The sequence below is a fragment of the Schistosoma mansoni genome, chromosome 1 (assembly GCF_000237925.1).
Source record: "Schistosoma mansoni strain Puerto Rico chromosome 1, complete genome".
In the NCBI taxonomy this organism is placed as follows: domain Eukaryota; kingdom Metazoa; phylum Platyhelminthes; class Trematoda; order Strigeidida; family Schistosomatidae; genus Schistosoma; species Schistosoma mansoni.
In genome coordinates, this window is record NC_031495.1 from 23832447 (window position 1) to 23852040 (window position 19594).

General features: G+C 39.1%; 2 protein-coding genes across 2 annotated transcripts in view; one reads left to right on the forward strand and one right to left on the reverse strand.

Annotated features, from left to right (window-relative positions):
• The window catches only part of Smp_034090 (hypothetical protein), a 7717-nt gene extending 5239 nt beyond the window's left edge, over positions 1–2478 (reverse strand). The window contains exons 1-2 of the mRNA XM_018793741.1: positions 2262–2478; positions 2046–2224 (exon numbers count right to left, since the gene is read on the reverse strand). Of these exons, the coding sequence (XP_018648223.1) occupies positions 2046–2093 (48 nt within the window). The 5' untranslated portion in view covers positions 2094–2224; positions 2262–2478. The remainder of the gene's footprint in view (positions 1–2045; positions 2225–2261) is intronic.
• A 13924-nt stretch (positions 2479–16402) lies between these two features.
• On the forward strand, positions 16403–19204 carry Smp_034100 (putative DNA-directed RNA polymerase). The gene is made up of 2 exons (XM_018793742.1): positions 16403–16464; positions 18706–19204. The coding sequence occupies exon 2, from the start codon at positions 18784–18786 to the stop codon at positions 19129–19131; it is 348 nt and encodes a 115-aa protein (XP_018648224.1). The 5' UTR covers positions 16403–16464; positions 18706–18783; the 3' UTR covers positions 19132–19204.
• Positions 19205–19594: the final 390 nt, after the last annotated feature.

Sequence of the window (19594 nt, forward strand, 5' to 3'; positions counted from 1 at the left end):
CGGCACAGTATGCATATATGCCGATTTGAGACTGACCCAGTTGCAGTCCTAAAACTTCAATTGGAAGATTGGTCAAACCAATTACCAAAAGATTTAAACTTCACCCCATTGCACAAGCAAGTGGCTATCAGGACTCAGTGGCCGAGTGGATAACGCGAAGATGTTTGAAGCGAAAGGTACTGGGTTCGAATCCCAGAGTGAACATCAACTCTGAGATGCAGGTACATCCAGCTGACGAGCTCCAAACAGGGCGAAACGCGCGTCCTGGATTCCACTGCTATCCACTATCCATTTTTGATTTCCTAATCGGTTTAAGAATGATATTTGGTGGTATATATTACTTTCAATTTGGATCGATGCATCAACAACAGCACTTTGAAATGAGCTACATTCTTGCCACAATCCATAAAATTAGAAACGATGTTAGTCTGTTCAACGAAAGAACTCCATTTCATCTTAATGATAATTGAAAGACATTTATCACTAGTATGTTTGAGGCAAAGCGAAATTCAATGACCAGCAATAGACTGGACTACTTCTTAACCATCCATCACCTGACGTTTTCCGCACATCACTTAACCACATCTCATCCGGACGATATTTGTAGTGTTTCGTACCCTTTAATCAAGAATTTAGCTTTTTTTATCGATAGTACAATTCATCCCAATGACCGGAAGATCGTTGACCCATAATTAACCGTCTTATTTTCAGTTGAAAAAGATTTACGGGGTTTATTCAAACAGTCATAAAATGAGTGAGTACATTTACATCAATGGCCAGCTAACATGCATCGACATTGAATGCTTACATAAAAAAGGGGTTTGAGTATAATCAATTGGGGTATTAACTGGTTAGTCTTAGAAGTTGGCAAAAGATCTTTCGGAGCATTTTATGGTAGCACAGAAAGCTAGGTGAAAGTTAAGTATTAATAAGAAGCAAACAGATGAGATATAGAATGATTTCGGACAAAACTTCGTTGCGCTACATTGCTTATGACAACAAAACTATTCAGAATTGTACATTTGCATAAATGGATGACAAAAAGTCGGAGTCAATAAGGAAGTTTGATTTCAGTAACCTGGTTTTGTCAGAGGATGATAAGGACACGTAAAAGACCTATCTACTTTAACTTCGCTTCTAAATCAACAAACAGGCATTGCCGTGTTACATGTATCATTACACTGGCAATAAAGTCCTGCATATGGTATTTATGCTTTCTAAAATGAGCTTGACGGCCCTGTGAACTAATTACAGAAAGGCTATTCATAACCGAGCAGCAATTTGCACTACTAAAGAAATTGGGAAGGTCTCAACATCTCTGTGAAACTTTACCTGAGACACTGCAACTTAAGAATGCTGATACGCGTATGTGTTTGACGAACGGATATTAAATTAGTGATAGATCTTTTCAACCCCTCCTACGACGAGTGGCGAAAACCCTTAAATCTCTTCACTTAATATTACTGCAGAATGTGATGACCTTATATCGGGGACATATCTTAAATAAAGATTTAGGCGTCTACATTTTACCTTTTTGGTTACCCTAAGATTATCCATGAGATTATAGTAGGAAGGTTCAAAGGCCATTGTAGGAAAAACTCAGAATGAGATTTAGTTTTTCTAATCGAGTGATCAACGACCGAAGCACTGCACGAACAAATAATATCAGTCCCTTCGGTGAAAACTTTAATTGGTACTGGGTTTTCGCTAGCAAACACAAAGGTCGAAAAACAGAACGATCCCATTGCTGAACTGATATATTCTCAGTCGGAATGAAAAATGCAATGACTGGATTTCCTGGTAAGGTAGTAGACCCAAGACGGCATCGACGTCATAACAAATACATTTCCAGCCGTAACACACCAACTATTTCACAAAGGACAGTGATTATGGCTTAGATGAATCATAGTTGTAAGCCTACATGTATGAATGTAAACCAAACTATTCATATATGAATAGTTTGGTTCTGTAGTATTTGGATATATCCAAATACTACAGAATCACTAAAATTTATTCGTGAAAATTGATAGAAGTAGACGACTTACTAGAAAACTTTGGTTTTCCGCTATTAGAGTTATCAAGCTACTTGCCATGTTTCAACTCAATATCAATTGATATTGATATGACACAATTATACGTGTGATATGCAACGCGACCAGATGGCTACGAGTGCCTTGAGCAAATCTTCCGATGGAATTTGAGTATCTGAAAGCTTGTTTGGAGCCTGAAAGTATGTTGGGAAATTTTACAAAGTAGCATACAAGTAATCTGATCAAGAAAAAAATAGCAGTGAGCCGACGACTCAGTAGGTACACATGATGCACATGTGTTTAATTGTCAAAGTAATTTAAAAAGTTACCAGTAGAGTGAAGGTGAGATTAGAAGAATCTGACAATCGAAACTACAGGTTAGCAGAGTAGGCGCCTTAACATATTGCACAAACAACTTATGAACGGAATTACGCATACGTCAAACAGTGCGCGTTTATTCATATCCTACAACCTCTAACCTTATTCTGTCCAAGGACATAAAAGTACGACTTTAAATGGTTTCGAACAGGGCTTTAACGAATAAAAAGACCTTTGCCTGATTTGCTGACGAAACTTCAGCTATGTGTGTTTTTGACTATCATATTCAAAATTATCAGATGTGTAATGACGACATAAGACCCATCGTCAGTTTTAGTCATTTTCTAACTTCTGAAGATGTCTCATCTTTTCTTCAATGGGTCAGTCAAAATTGTAGGCGCTGCGTCTTCGAAGAAGAGGTTTCAATAGTTGATGACAAGGTGTGAAAACTGGTATGCCACAGGTATCTTGTTCGTTCTTGGCTTTTCTACTTGCCTCCTATGTCCTCTGAGATTTTGTGACCCAGTGGAAATAAAAGAAAGAAGACATCACATCCCAAATCACTTCTCTTTGTACCGTTCTGGAATCGCATGAGTATTTTTATCATGTATTCTTTCTAGGATATCCGATTCACCTATTAATTAGGAGTTTGCGGACTGAACTCAATTTTTTAGTTTTGATTATACTGAGGTCGCTTATGCTGCAGTGAACACATTATTGTCCAACTTGGTAAAGTCCGTCGTAAAGACTGTAGCTGTAAATAATTCCCCAAAATCAATAGCTCATTAAGTGTTCGACATTGGATGCTGACCATGTTGTTTAAGTGGACTTGTTTAACTGAAGGCTTTCGGTCATGCATCCGTACCAGATCACGTTTCAACACGGCGTGGGACACAGCTCCTACGTTTCATTAGCCAGCTTATAGAAAAGGTCCTCGATATATTGGTAACGAATCAAATATATCTTTCCTGCCTCTTCTCGTCTGACTTCTGATTTCTATCTGACTGGGAACGATCGAACATAGAAGGTGCTACTGGTAGCTAGTTGTAAAACTAGAACATCCGTTGTATCATCATTGGTGAGCCCGACGTGATCTGGTACACCAAGTCAATATACTGTGAGTCTGTTCCATTTTGGATTATTATTCACTGTTATTCTTTATTTGAATTTTATATATTGTGATATACTTTTTTTCGCGAATTTTTTTTTCTCGGATATATTTTAATTAGACATTTTTCGTTATCTATATTACTATGACGGAACACTCTCCTAAGGTTCTTAAGTTTAAGTCTATTCCCCCTATTTCGATTCAGTTAACGCCATTTTGGCCCGACAATATCGAGTCCTGGTTCTGCTATGCAGAAGCCGATTTTTACATGCACGGAATCACGGACTCGCGCACACGTTTCCTCGCGGTAGTTAAGGCGTTACCGCGCGAGTTTAACAGGTACGTAACACCTAGTATGTTTACTAGTGATGTTCCCGAACCTTACGAAACGCTTAAACTATCGATTTTAAAACGCGGAGACCTAACTGATCGACAACGGTTAGACCAACTCCTTAACAATATCGACTTGCAACATGGTTCTGCGACGGACATGTTGCTTAGAATGAGAGAAGTCATCGGCCAACGAACTTTCGATGATGGCCTATTTAGACAACTTTTCTTGTCTAAACTCCCTCAACAGGTGCAGGCAGTGCTTGTTTCATTTCAAAACAATGCAATAGATGAACTAGCTGCATCTGCCGATCGAATCTTGGAAATCACCAAATTTTCTAAGGCCGAGGTTTTTACTATCAAAGAAAAACCCCAATCGACCTCGACTGACATGGCCGAACTATGTCACACGCTTACAAGATATCTTAGAGTTCGTAATGACCGTAGTCGGTTAAAATCCTCACGTAGGAGCGTTTCACGTAAGAGATCTGTCTCTCGTGGTCGAGAGACAGACAACCCCGACTGGTGTTGGTATCACAATCAGTACGGTAAATCCTCTAGAAATTGCAGGAAGCCCTGCAATTATCCGACCTCAAAATCGAGTGACACGAATAAGATTTCGGGAAACTTCCCAGCCGGCACGCGTTAACGGCATTCGTAGCCGGCGAACATAGCCGTCTGTTATACGTCACAGATGTGACTACGAAAGTTCGCTACCTCGTCGACACCGGCGCAGAAGTTAGCGTTCTTCCCGCGAACTCCAACGACAGACTTCACGAGTCTGTTTTAAGTTTACAGGCGGCAAACGGAAAACCGATCGCTACTTACGGTAAAAGGTACGTCTACCTTAACGTGGGTTTACGCAAACCCATACACTGGATTTTCGTGGTTGCAGATGTCGCTATGCCAATCATTGGTATAGACCTGTTACAACACCACAATCTACTCATCGACACACGCTCACGAAGGTTAATGGATGGAAACACTAAACTATCTGTTTGCGTAACTCCTTGTTCTGGTTGCAGGTTATCCCCAGTCACGATTAAGCACACCATAGACCCCTCGTACCAATCAGTACTCGACAAATACCCCGGGATATACCAATCGCAATCGAAATTACCTTGTGTAACCAGCAATGTTACACATCACATCTCGACTACAGGACCACCTGTATTTTCGAAAGCTCGAAGACTCGCTCCCGAGAAGCTTAGGTTAGCTAAAAACGAATTCGACCACATGATGGACCTAGGGATAATTCGACCATCGAATAGTCCATGGGCATCCCCATTGCACATGGTCCCTAAAAAGGACAGCAATGATTGGCGGCCAACTGGTGATTATCGGCGTCTGAATGCTAAAACCATTCCCGATCGTTACCCGCTGCCTCATATTCACGATTTGACAGCTACCTTGAAAGGTACAACTGTCTTTTCGAAAATCGACTTGGTTAAAGCTTATAACCAAATACCGATGGCACCTGACGACATTCCTAAAACCGCCATCATCACTCCTTTCGGTCTTTACGAATTTCTACGAATGCCTTTTGGTTTAAGAAATGCGGCTCAAACCTTCCAAAGGTTTATCGACGATGTCTTCCGAGGTCTCAACTTCGTACATGCGTATGTTGATGACTGTCTAATAGCAAGTCCGGACAGAGAATCGCATCTCAAGCATCTGAACATTGTTTTCGAACGACTCCAAAGGCATGGCATTACTGTCAACATTCAGAAATGCCAAATCGGGACTAACTCCTTGGACTTCTTAGGACACACTATTGATGCTCAAGGCATCCGACTTCTTAGGAGCAAAGTGGCGGCCATTCTGGGTTACCCAGAACCGACCACGATCAAGCACTTACGAACTTTTAACGGACTTGTAAGTTTCTATAGACGGTTCATACCTAAATGCGCATCCCTGATGAAACCGTTAACCGATCAGCTTCGTGGAAATGCAAAATCAATTAGTCTAGACGACATTGCTCGAAAAGCATTCTCCACAGTTAAGGAACACATCGCTAAAGCAACCCTGCTTGCTCATCAGGACACTCAGGCGCCCATTAGTATCGCAGTAGACGTATCCGACTCAGCAATCAGAGGAGTCTTTCAACAATGGGTTAACAACTCAAGGCAACCTTTAGGATTTTTCTCCAGACGGTTGCTAGACGCGGAATCTAGGTACAGCACGTTCGGTAGGGAACTCCTAGCTATGTATTGTGCTGTACGGCATTTCCAACATTATATCGAAGGAAGAGAATTCACGCTTTTTACCGATCACAAACCTCTTACATTCTCTTTAAGTTCATCTTCAAACAAGTACTCACCCCGAGAGTCTCGACAACTCGACTACATTTCGCAGTTTACTTCAGACATACAACACATTTCTGGAGCTAACAATGTAGTCACAGACGCCTTGTCTCGAATTAGTTCCTTGAACAGTTTCCAAGGACTCGACCTTCTTAAACTCGCTCAGCTTCAAAAAGAAGACATTGATCTTCAGCACGAGTTATCCTCGACAACTCTTAAACTACGTATTAAGCAGATGGGAACAGGTAAGGAAACCTTACTCTGTGACACATCTACAGGTAGGGATCGTCCAATCGTACCAAAACATTATCGACGCAACGTCTTCAATACGTTTCACAATCTTTCTCATCCAGGTGCTCGTGCAACAGTCAAACTTATAGCCGAACGCTTTTGTTGGCCTGGCATGAATAAAGACGTGAGGGAGTGGGCACGCTCCTGTGTCAGCTGTCAGAAATCTAAGGTCATAAGATACAACAAATGTCCCTTAGGCTCTTTCAAGACCCCTGACGCTCGTTTCGACCACGTCCATCTAGATTTGGTAGGACCCTTACCCGACTCGAACGGATACTCATATCTCCTAATATGCGTAGACCGTTTTACTCGATGGCCAGAAGCAGTACCGATTAAAGACATTACTGCTGAAACAGTGGCTCGCGCTTTCGTCGAACAATGGGTAGCAAATTTCGGCTGCCCTTCAACCATCACTACAGACCGCGGACGCCAGTTCGAATCTGGACTTTTCCGTTGTCTGACCACACTATTAGGAATCACGCGCTTCCGAACGACCGCCTACCACCCACAAGCAAACGGGTTGGTAGAACGTTTTCATCGACAACTAAAAGCTTCATTATCAGCTTCAAACGTTTCACAGTGGACAGACGCTCTTCCACTCGTCTTGCTAGGTATCCGCAATGCAGTGAAAGCTGACATTGGATACACTGCATCTCAACTCGTTTACGGAACGACACTCCGACTCCCAGGAGAATTCGTGGATCCTTCAGCTTCTTCATTGAATATGGATCTAAACTCTTACACGAGTAGGCTTTCAAACGCCATGCGTTCAGTTAAACCTGCTCACACTCGACCTCAATCGACTGATGTTTTCGTTCAACCCGAATTACGACATAGTACACACGTCTTCGTTCGTCGAGACTCACATCGACGACCCCTCGAATCAGCATACGAAGGACCCTTCAAAGTTCTTCAACGCGAACCTAAGTACTATGTAGTCGATAAGAACGGTACGAACGATAGCATCAGTATCGACCGACTCAAAGCAGCGTACTTAGAGGGAAACCCTAGCTACGTCGATTTTCCTTCGGTACAAGCAAACGACACAGCTACTACACTCGTAGTACCCTACACGACAGCCGACACACAACTTGATACTTCGTCAACGTCGATAGATAAACCTAAAACAACGCGTTCTGGAAGACGAATAAGATTTCCAGAACATCTTAACGAATATTGCACGTAGGACATAAGCTTTATCTTGAATTACCCTTTCATAGTTTATTATAAAATTTTTTTAATATGCTCATTTTTTTTATTTATATAAAAAAACAGAAAAAAACAAAACATTTTTATCGTTTTTTGAGCGTATATATATATATTTTTATATATAAAAAAAACCAAAAGAAAACCTTTTTTTCCGATAGCTTTTACGCTTTTTGTAAGTGTGTTAGTTTATTCATTTTTTTCCCGCTCACCTTGTGCCCCTACGCAAGTACAAGTGTATTTTTGACATGCACTCACACGTTCTATTTTTCCTCTTTTCCAGGACGGCTGGAAAAGAACGATGAAGTTTCGCAAGGAACCGGAATTTTTCATTGTACTATATTTCTTTATTGCTGTGTTGTACATTTTGGTCCCATAGTTTAAGGAAAGACGACCAGACGCTGCTAAACGAAGCAAGCTATCAGAAGAGTGTTTACCCACGACAAACTCGTTGGGTTTAAACTTCTGGCTGGTCACGTCTTTGGGGCATCACTACCTCACTAGGGGGGGGGGTGATCTGTAGCTGTAAATAATTCCCCAAAATCAATAGCTCATTAAGTGTTCGACATTGGATGCTGACCATGTTGTTTAAGTGGACTTGTTTAACTGAAGGCTTTCGGTCATGCATCCGTACCAGATCACGTTTCAACACGGCGTGGGACACAGCTCCTACGTTTCATTAGCCAGCTTATAGAAAAGGTCCTCGATATATTGGTAACGAATCAAATATATCTTTCCTGCCTCTTCTCGTCTGACTTCTGATTTCTATCTGACTGGGAACGATCGAACATAGAAGGTGCTACTGGTAGCTAGTTGTAAAACTAGAACATCCGTTGCATCATCAAGACCATCGAGTTCTGAACCCCTTATCTGCGATCGCACGTGAATGAGCCATGGTCTTAAGATTATGACTCAATGCTAGACTGAGATCACTGTGGGGCTGGACAACGGGTACCAAAAAGTTCAAACGATAGCTGAGTATGTTCTAAGCGAAAGTAGGCTACCGTCTAAAAAAATTAAAAGCAATTATTTCCTTTGATAAATTTCGATAATGTAATAAGAAGACGAAGATTATCAGAACTATGTGATATATTAGCGCATTACATTTCGAACAATCTGATCACACATATACTTGTTAAGAACATTTATATATAAAAATAAAAGGTCAAATAGACTGGAAATAGGGTAAGAATAGACAAGGATAATAATGATAAAAATAATGTGAAAACAATTTGACACCTAATCACTCTGGATAATAAGCATATATTACCAGGGTAGGTTTAAGGAGAGAACAAACTGTTTTTGAATACACAAAGGGGGTTTGAATTTTCGTGTGGCTAAGGCTTCAATAAACCTCAGTATACGCCCTTTTACACTTTTAAACAACACAACAAAAGCCGCGTTAACATCAATCTTATCACCTGTTTCGATAATATGTTTGGCAATAGAGGATGATGGATGTTTATCCTCTACTCTTATTGTGTCATTTGACTCTATTTGTTTTTGCAACATTATTGGATCCCTTTCGAAGACATTTATGTAAGTATTCTCTATAGGATTCTTTTGAATTGGTCGATCATTTAGGTGACATTAATATCAAAGGAAAAACTATGTGCTCATATGATGTGAATTCCTTATTCACAAATGTACCTTTAACAAAGACTATTGACTTTTTATGTGACTATATATCTTCAAGCAACCCTAAATTACCTATCCCCTTAAAAATTCTTAAAGATTTGTTACTTTTATGTACTGATAAAGTTCAGTTCACTTTTGAAGGCGAATATTTTCGATAATATGTTTGGCAATAGAGGATGATGGATGTTTATCCTCTGCTCTTATTGTGTCATTTGACTCTATTTGTTTTTGCAACCATTTTGGTACATGTTCACTCACCCTAATTTTCAGATCACGATTGCTTCTCCCTATGTATGTGTGACCACACACACATTTAAATTTGTAAACACAGTGTGATGTAACACAATCGTTTTCATTTTGTCTAGGTTTTGAATGAAGCATGGACCTCGTTCTTTCTTTGATAATGACCTTCGCTGCACAATACGTTTTGCTGATGACAGATTTAAGCATTTGTTTCAATAAAAGGCTATTTGGATCACCTCTAAATGGTAAGGTGATGTAGATAGGCTTTTTCTCTAACAAGGCTACAGTAGGTCTCGCTGTGCCCTGAACTTTCCATCTATTGATAAATTTAGGTGGATGACCATTCCCGATTAATGTCTTGGTTAACAACTTAACATCATCATCAATAGCGTCGTTTGTACAAATACGACCAAGTCTGTTAAAAAGGCACTTTACCAAACCACGTTTGTATTGCACAGGGCAATAACTATAGTAACTAAGATATTGACCCGTCCACGTAGGTTTTCGAAAAATGGATCGTTTTATTGAGCCATCTTCTCGTCTGTTTAGAAGTACATCTAGGAGGGGAAGTTGGTCGTTCTTCTCCTCTTCGCATGAAAGACTGATATGGTTTTGGATAGTGTTAAATTTATTCAATAGGCAGTTTATATCTTCCTTTCTTTCACAGATTACTAAGATATTGTCCACATATCTCCTATAAAGTGGCATGTTTCTGATTAGGTCTTCAGACAAATTTTCCACATGTGCCATAAACACATCTGCTAGTAATGGTCCTAACGGACTATCCATTGCAACCCCATCATTCTGGCGAAAATATTCGCCTTCAAAAGTGAACTGAACTTTATCAGTACATAAAAGTAACAAATCTTTAAGAATTTTTAAGGGGATAGGTAATTTAAGGTTGCTTGAAGATATATAGTCACATAAAAAGTCAATAGTCTTTGTTAAAGGTACATTTGTGAATAAGGAATTCACATCATATGAGCACATAGTTTTTCCTTTGATATTAATGTCACCTAAATGATCGACCAATTCAAAAGAATCCTATAGAGAATACTTACATAAATGTCTTCGAAAGGGATCCAATAATGTTGCAAAAACAAATAGAGTCAAATGACACAATAAGAGTAGAGGATAAACATCCATCATCCTCTATTGCCAAACATATTATCGAAACAGGTGATAAGATTGATGTTAACGCGGCTTTTGTTGTGTTGTTTAAAAGTGTAAAAGGGCGTATACTGAGGTTTATTGAAGCCTTAGCCACACGAAAATTCAAACCCCCTTTGTGTATTCAAAAACAGTTTGTTCTCTCCTTAAACCTACCCTGGTAATATATGCTTATTATCCAGAGTGATTAGGTGTCAAATTGTTTTCACATTATTTTTATCATTATTATCCTTGTCTATTCTTACCCTATTTCCAGTCTATTTGACCTTTTATTTTTATATATAAATGTTCTTAACAAGTATATGTGTGATCAGATTGTTCGAAATGTAATGCGCTAATATATCACATAGTTCTGATAATCTTCGTCTTCTTATTACATTATCGAAATTTATCATCTAAAGGTCTGAAAGGTTTTTTTGAAGGCTTTGAATATGAAAGTCCTCCCACGTACAGACTGTTGTGATTCATTCTTCCTAATTCCTCTAAATGTATATTTTGTTGATCATTGATCCCATTTTAGAATGTACCATTTATATTTTGCCCCAGCCCTTTATCGTGAAACACCAAAAACAAACGCGATGTGTTTTTTACCGTACGATATAGTTTATTGTGGAACAGGTTGTCAATACCTATCCGTAACTGTGACACCTTTACCAAATTTAAAAGCCTAATAACCCTGTTACTAAACTCTAAAGAGCTTCATCAACTATTCCTTGAACTCCCGCCAACCAATGAGGCACTTTATTATGGACCGCCTAATATCTAGACGGAACAAGGATAAAACGAACCTCATTGTCGTTAGTGTGAATATAACCAAACTAAAGAAAACACGCTTTATCCTCCCCCACTATTTATTGATAATTAACTATGGCCTTCGGCTCCTTCCCTCACTTCTAGATCCCGAAACTCTCTAATGGTTAAAACCACATTATTCTTCCTAAGTGTCATGCCGTTTTATTTTTCTTAATATAAGTAGACAGATAACTCACTAATTTAATGGATGCTGACCAACTAAGGCCGATCAAAAGAAGCTGAAATGTCCTAAACTTTTGTGAGTTGTTCAATGTTTTATTTTCCTTACCCTGAAAATTTTACAATAATCTCTTTCATATCCTCTGGTTTGCTATTAGTCCTTACCATCTCTTAACCACATATGATCTGACTTGTCTCATAACTTTTGCCATTAGTTATCTTCATAGCAGTACGATATATTAAATGGATATCTAACCCATAATACCAATGCTTTTACCATGTGATTTGCTTGTAACATGAAACATGTAGAGACAGTGAATTCCAAATATGGTCCTTGATTAAAGCAATATTCATACTGACTTCAAACGTAAGAGAGCCTAACATCATAAAGGGAGGGAAGGTGGCGTTACTGACCAGCAAACATGATGGTGGGGAGATAACTTCGATCCACCCGTGTCTGTAGGGCAGAACATATTAAATTACGGCTCCTTGTGTCTAGTGGGATGTCACGAACCAACGGTATTGATGCGAACTTATTCATGCAAAATACCTCTTTAAACCATGTTAAAAAAAGCTGAATTGGTTCCATGTCCTATCGAGTAAATCTATTACAAGCAAACTAGACAATTGGCTAAAAAAGAAGCCCACTCCATACCCTATAAAATCTGAAAACAAAAAAGAGAGTTCAAACAGCTTCGGAAAAAAGGAAGACAGTCATTTGTATCGGAATACTGTTTTCAGCACTTTATTTTATAAATACACGTAATCCCATACTTCTTTCTGAACTACCTTCATTTATATAGTTCCTTATCCACTCATACCTTGTTCACACATAGTTTTCTTTAACACATTAGTATGCTCTTACCTAATAAGTACTTCAGTAACAGACAAATAGACTAGATGGTTATACCCTAACTACTCTTCCATGAATATTGTGTGCTCTGCTTTTCGTCCTTCCTTTTTCTTACACCTTTTTCAGCCCCCTGGAGATACCCCACCGAAAACAGATATGGCACGGGTGGCTTCGTCCTACACTGTTATTAAAGCCTCAGATATTCCGGAGGGATATAAGGTCGAAGCTTCTAAAAGCTCCCAACTTCGCATATATCTATTCTCGACCGTCAGCTGTATGTTGCAACTCTACCTTCATAAGGTGCGCCAAGTGTGATATTGACATGTTTCTAAAGAAATCCATTTTCATTCAAATATTATGAAATATCAACCCAGCTGAGTAATTTTCTACAGTGAAAGTCGTAACTTCTGTAACAATTTGATCTTGCCTGTAAACCGGCATGCCTCATGTAAAAAACTGTTATTTGAGAATAAATTATTATTATTATACCTTCACCGGATTCATATGTGTTCTCTGAGCCATATCTTTGTTATTTTAGCTGATATTTATTTTTGGCAGCTGACATATTGGTTCGCTTCCCTTTTCGGTCGCGCTGCCCGAGTTGACCAGAACCGTGCATTTTTGACTGTGAATCGAAGCACTGTTCCAGATCTTGAAACACTTTGTGTTGTAACACAGTTATATATTATCTTTCGAACAATCTCTGCGTAATCTATCCAGGAAGGGTATAATGAAAATTTTGTGTTGATAGGAACCTTTATTTGTTTCACTCAGTAGATCCCTTATATCCCTTGTTAATTTATCTATTTAATGTAATTAAAATTTGACTTCTGATTGAAAAATAGTCAGTTAAACAACTGGATAGTAATATCTGTTAAGCTAGTAACGTACATTTCAATTTATAATGAAATTTAGAACCTCCATCTACCCGCTTACCTTGTTTCGGTTTCAACAAAGCGATAACACGTATCCAAACTGATCTAGACAGTTACTCCTCATTCCAAAGTTTTTTTATTTGGAAGCTACACAAGCAACTCGAAGAAATATGGATGCAGAACTTTACCTCCACCGAAAATGCAAATCAATCAAATCAAACAGCCGAGTTCCCACTAACCTTGATGGAACTAGAGAACTTCGTACACCACACCATGAAGATTCAGGCTATAATAACATAACTGCAGAAATGATCGAGCTTGGTGAAATAAAGCCATTGCAATGCCATCACGACTAATGAACAACGTGTAGGAAAGCCTAAATGCAATTCCAACCCAATGGTTAGACGAAACGTCCTCAGAGTCTTTAGGAACCAAGTGTCACGCAATGATTCCAACAACCATCGAAGTATATTCATACCTGGTGCGGCAGGAAAGACATTTACTGTAATGATCTGTGAAACGAGATTCAGGAGTTTTGAAAGAGCCTAAGAGACATTTATGGTGTCTAATGACCTTAGATTCCTGACAGCTTACACAGGGGAGTGCCCACTCCCTCACGTCTTTATTCATACCGGACCAGAAAAACCGTTCGTCTATAAGCTTGATTGTTGCACGAACACCTGGATGAGCAAGACTGTGCAACGTATTGAAGACATTGCGTCAATAATGTTTTGGTACGATTGGACGATCCCTACCTGCAGATGTGTCGCATAATAAGGTTTCTTTACCTGTTCCCATCTATTTGATGCCCAGTTTTAGAGTTGTTGAGGATAACTCGTGCTGAAGATCAATGTCTTCCTTTTGGAGCTGAGCGAGTTTAAGAAAGTCGATTCCCTGGAAACTGTTCAAGGAACTAATTCGAGACAAGGCGTCTGCGACTACATTGTTAGCTCCAGAAATGTGTTGTATGTCCGAAGTAAACTGAGAAATGCAGTTGTCGAGACTCTCGGGGTGAGTACTTGTCTGAAGATGAGCTTAAAGAGAATGTAAGAGGTTTTCGATCGGTAAAAAGCGTGAATTCTCTTCCTTCGATATAATGTTGGAAATGCCGTACAGCACAATACGTAGCTAGGAGTTCCCTACCGAACGTGCTGTACCTAGATTCCGCGTCTAGCAACCGTCTGGAGAAAAATCCTAAAGGTTGCCTTGAGTGGTTAACCCATTGTTGAAAGACTCCTCTGATTGCTGAGTCGGATACGTCTACTGCGATACTAATGGGCGCTTGAGTGTCCTGATGTGCAAGCAATAAGTTCCTTAATTTTGGAGAATGCTTCACGCGCGGTGTCTTCTAGACTAATTGATTTCACATTTCCACGAAGTTGGTCGGTTAGCGGTTTCATAGGGGATGCGCACTTCGGTATGAACCGTCTATAGAAACTTAAGAGACCGTTAAATGTGCGCAATTGCTTAATTGTGGTCGGTTCTGGGTAATTCAGAATGGCCGCCACTTTGCTTCTAAGGCGTCGGATGCCTTGAGCATCAATAGTGTGTCCTGAGAAGTCTAAGGAGCTTGTTCCGATTTGGCATTTCTGAATGTTGACAGTGATGCCATGCCTTTGGAGTCGTTCGAAAACAATGTTCAGATGCTTGAGATGTGATTCTCTGTCCGGACTTGCTATGAGGCAGTCATCAACATACGCATGTACGAAGTTGAGACCTCGGAAAACGTCGTCTATGAACCTTTGGAAGGTTTGAGCGGCATTTCTTATACCGAAAGGCAGATGATTTGCAACCAGAGAAAGGAGGTACGCAAACAGATAACTTAGTGTTTCCGTCTACTAACCTTCGTTTGCATGTGTCCATGAGTAGATTGTGGTGTTGTAGCAAGTCTATACCAACGATTGGCATAGAAACATCTGAGACCACGAAAATCCAATGGATGGGTTTGCGTAAACTCATGTTAAAGTAAACGTACCTTTTCCCATATGTGGCGATCGGTTTTCCGTTTGCTGCATGTAAGTTTAAAACAGATTCCTGAAGCCCGTCGTTTGAATTTGCAGGAAGAACGCTAACTTCTGCGCCAGTACTGACGAGGTAGCAAACTTTCGTTGTCATATCTGTGACTTTTAAAAGGTGGCTTTGTTCGCCGGCTACGAATGCCGTTAACGCGTGCCGGCTGGGAAGTTTTACGAGTTGTTTTTCGTGTCGGTGGATTTAGAGTTTTGATAATTGCAGGGTTTTCTGCAATTTCTGGAGGAGTTTCCATGCTGATTATGATACCAGCATTAGTCTGGGTTATCTGTCTTTCGTGTTCTGGAGACAGATCGCCTACGTAAAGTGGTTCTTCGAGGAGTATGTGACAGTTTACGGTCATTACGAAATCGAGGATAGCGTGTCAGTGTATGACATAGTTCGATGATGTCATTCGGGGTCGTTTGAGGTTTTTCTTTGACTGAAAATACCTCGGTGTTAGAGGCCCTCGTGATTTCTATTATGCAGTCGGCAGATGCAACCAGCTCGTCTACGGCGTTGTTTTGAAACGAGACGAGAACTGCTTGCACCTGTTGTGGAAGTTTAGATGAGGAAAGTTGTTTGAATAGGCCTTCATCAAAAGTTCTTTGGCCAATAACTTCTCTCATCGTTAGCAACATATCTGTCACGGAGCCATTTTGCAGGTCGATACCATAAGGGAGTTGATCTAACTGTTGTCTATCGGTGAGATCTCCGTGTTTAAGAATTGATCGTTTTAAGAGTTTCGTAGGGTTCCAAAACATCACTAGTAAACATACTAGGTGTTATGCACCTGTTGAAATCGTGCGCTAGTGCCTTTACAGCCGCGAGGAACTGTGCGCGTCCATCAGTAATGCCATACTCATGAAAGTCGGCTTCTAAGTAGTAGAACCAGGCTTCGATAATGTCCGGCCAAAAAGGCATTGGTTGAAACGAGAGTGGTGTAAGAGTGTTAATCTTAAGGAGCTTGCGAATCTGATCAGTCATGGCGCGTTTAAAGTATAGGAATGAACGAGGAAAAAAGCTATCCCAAAATAAACATTGTGCGTTGAATGTGCAGGAGCACATTCAAAATAAACATTACTTTCTCGTTTGTTTGTGTTGTTTGGATTATGTAGTTAGTTTCACTTCATTCAGTGACTCCTAATAAGCTATTTATTGAAATTACTATCGAAGTTTAGGAAGGGCCTTTTTTAGAATTAATCAGGCTTGTGTAGCAATATCCTTACTCCTCATCATATCATTTTAACGAGGATATCCATGGTCATATCCCCATGTACTATGACAATATTGAGAACTAAAACTAACTTGAGCAGCACTAGCCAGCCCTCCTGTGGTACTGATTTTTAATCAGCCACTATGGTTTTCGTATTTCAATTAAATTAAAGGAGATCCTGATCTGATTTTGGGGAATCTAGGGGTGTATTCTCAAAGTCATGACCATTTGTAGATACCCCGAAAGTGTAAGGAAATGTTAAAGGGGACTCGGAATTCCCAAAGGTCTTAGGGATTTCCCCGAAGTAACTTGAAGTTCCAAGAGAAAAACCACAGACGAACCGAAATTTTGTGATTTTTGTCTCAATTCCCCATAGTGTTCTATTGCAGCTTTCCTAAAATTGACAGACCTTGATATCACTCGTATTAGCCTATAATATAGTAGACTAATCTGTTCAATTTAGCCCAACATGTAGAGATTGTGTAAAAAATCAGTTGCTTTACTTGTCTTTATTGCGGAACATTCGACGACTCGTCGTTAACTCTGTAGTGTGGACGGTTTGATGTTAATTAATACCTAATTGTTGACTTCAGCAATACTATTTGGAAAAAGTGGTTCAGTTTTAATTTTGGAGAACAGTTAAGGCGTTAGTTTCGAGGCATTTCACCTCAATGAGGAAATTTAAGGGGAAACCCCCACTATCACCGTTCATGGTGGAGAAAAAGGTAACAATTTGGTGCATTGTCACATACATACATGCATCTCGACATTTAGTTAATTTTCCCAAAACCTTTGTTTTTTTGTTGCTTGGATACTATTTCCTTAGTGCACTAATAATGAAATAACAAAAGAGATCCATTCTAGGTTGCTCTCATAGAGTTCTTTAGTCCCTCACTAAACTTCTGTAGAAGGCAGACATTTACTTCACATTATCTAAAAAAACTTTTTTCTACAATAAACTCAGAGGTATTTCTAGACCAGTTTTATTCTATATGGTTGGTTAATATTATGTATAAGTTCTTTAATTTCAAGTCATCGTATTGACTCTTAGACGAAAAAATCACTTCGTTCTGTTCTTACTTTGTGTCACAAATACCACATCTAGTATTCTTTCTACCTGAAAGTGGTATTTGACTCCACTTAGTTGTATCAGGCGAGCAATCTTTGGTTTATTCAAAAGTAAAATTAGCATTGTTATCTCCATATATTAAGATAATATTTGTGACATATTGATTTTATGCTTCGTAACACAATTCTTACATCCCTATGTGTAGTTGTCCCTGGACAAGTTATTGTATGAATGTTATACACTAGGTAAATCACAAAGTTCAGTAATTAAATATAGGTTCGTCTTATGGAATTCGAGCTACTACCAAAAAACCAATACTATTTGGTATGTTGATGAATGTTTGTATCTACACGTAGGGTGTCAAATCAGCTCGAAATTTTTATTGATCATCAGTGGTCACCAACAAAAGTAATAAAAAGGACTTATTGGAATATTCCATGTTTCTTTAAAAGCCCAGTATAAAGCAGCTTTTTGACATCTTTTCACTTAGATGTAGCAACCGAAATGTGTTATGTATCTTGATTTAAATTAATGACTGGTCATTATGCATTTTCCGTGAATTGATGTTTAGGTTTGTACCTACTACATAGCAAAATGTTATATTTTAGATGTATTAAAAAACCTCTTGTGCGTTTTGGTGAAGTCAAAGTCCCCCGGTGCTGCTTACAGAGTCCGAAGTCTGATTGCGAATCATCGTAAACTTTTCTGTTTACTAGTAATATGGATAGGCTTATCCACTCTTTACTACGTTGCAAAGTTCAGACAGTAATAGCTGTTCCCAATATCAGGCGTAGATTTTTGTGTGGACATTCTTTTTGATCATTTGTTCTCGTAAAGGCCGTAAATCATAAACATTCGCGTAGGCAATTCGCTTTGAACTGCACTTCTTATATGAGGATCGGTAGCTATCTGGCTCCCTGATTTGAAGTAGAGGACTATTGATATCTGCAATCTAGGGGTTGAAACTCAAATGCTTCAACCACTAACTTACCTCCAAGAAAGACTCATTATCCAAAATCCACTCATTTTTGTCAAATAATGGCTTCATTTTTACCATGTAATTTTCTTTTCAGGCATTTTCTAACCTCTCCATGTAACAGTATGTGGCTATCTGCTAACTAGATATTGTTTTTGCTTCAGCATCCAGCATAATGCCTGTTTTATTTTGTCCCCTTTGTCACTCTTTATTAATGATTGAAGAGTCGGCTCATTGCTATTCGTTGAACTGTTCTGCTCCCATATGTTCTTACAGGTGGTTTGTCACTCAGCCACTAGTTTTAGAACATAAGCCAAGACAGGATGTTCGTTTACGTTTAGAGGAAGACGCCGTTTTCTCAGTTGAAGATGAATACAGTTCTTCTGCTCAGACAGATGAAAAGTGTCCCAAGTGTAGTCATACGCGAGCGTATTTCGTCCAAATGCAAACACGTTCAGCTGATGAACCCAGCACAATCAAGTATTCTTGTATAAAATGTCACCATATCTGGACTGAACAATAACAAGTATTGTAACTGTATAGAAATGTGCTTGTTCAGATTACTTTGTTTATTTTATAAAATAATTTAATAACGATTGATTGCATCATTTATATTTATTTGTGCAGCTCACTAAGTACAGATCCGTTTACTCAGTTTGTGTTACAATTTTTGTGTGAGGTTTAGTGATGCTTTGCGGTTGTTCGAACAGAAGTATGTGAAGTAAGACTCAAATTCTCGACCTAGTGTTTAAAAGTTGAATGCCTTAGCTTCTAAACCGTCGCTCAAATCAGTGTATTGTTTTGCACAATGTTTTTGTTCTTTATGTAGTTCACCATTATATATATATATATATATATATATATATATATATATATATGGTTATCTCGTTTCAATTCACGTTAGTCAATGCATTTTGAAAGTCATCAAAATCAGGATGTATTATCGAATATCTGTAGCTTTCTGTTGTTCGTGAAAATAGCTTTTA

Bases quoted from the DNA above. Each gene is read 5' to 3' on its own strand.
- Smp_034100 (XM_018793742.1), top strand. From the start codon at position 18,784: ATGCCTGTTTTATTTTGTCCCCTTTGTCACTCTTTATTAATGATTGAA.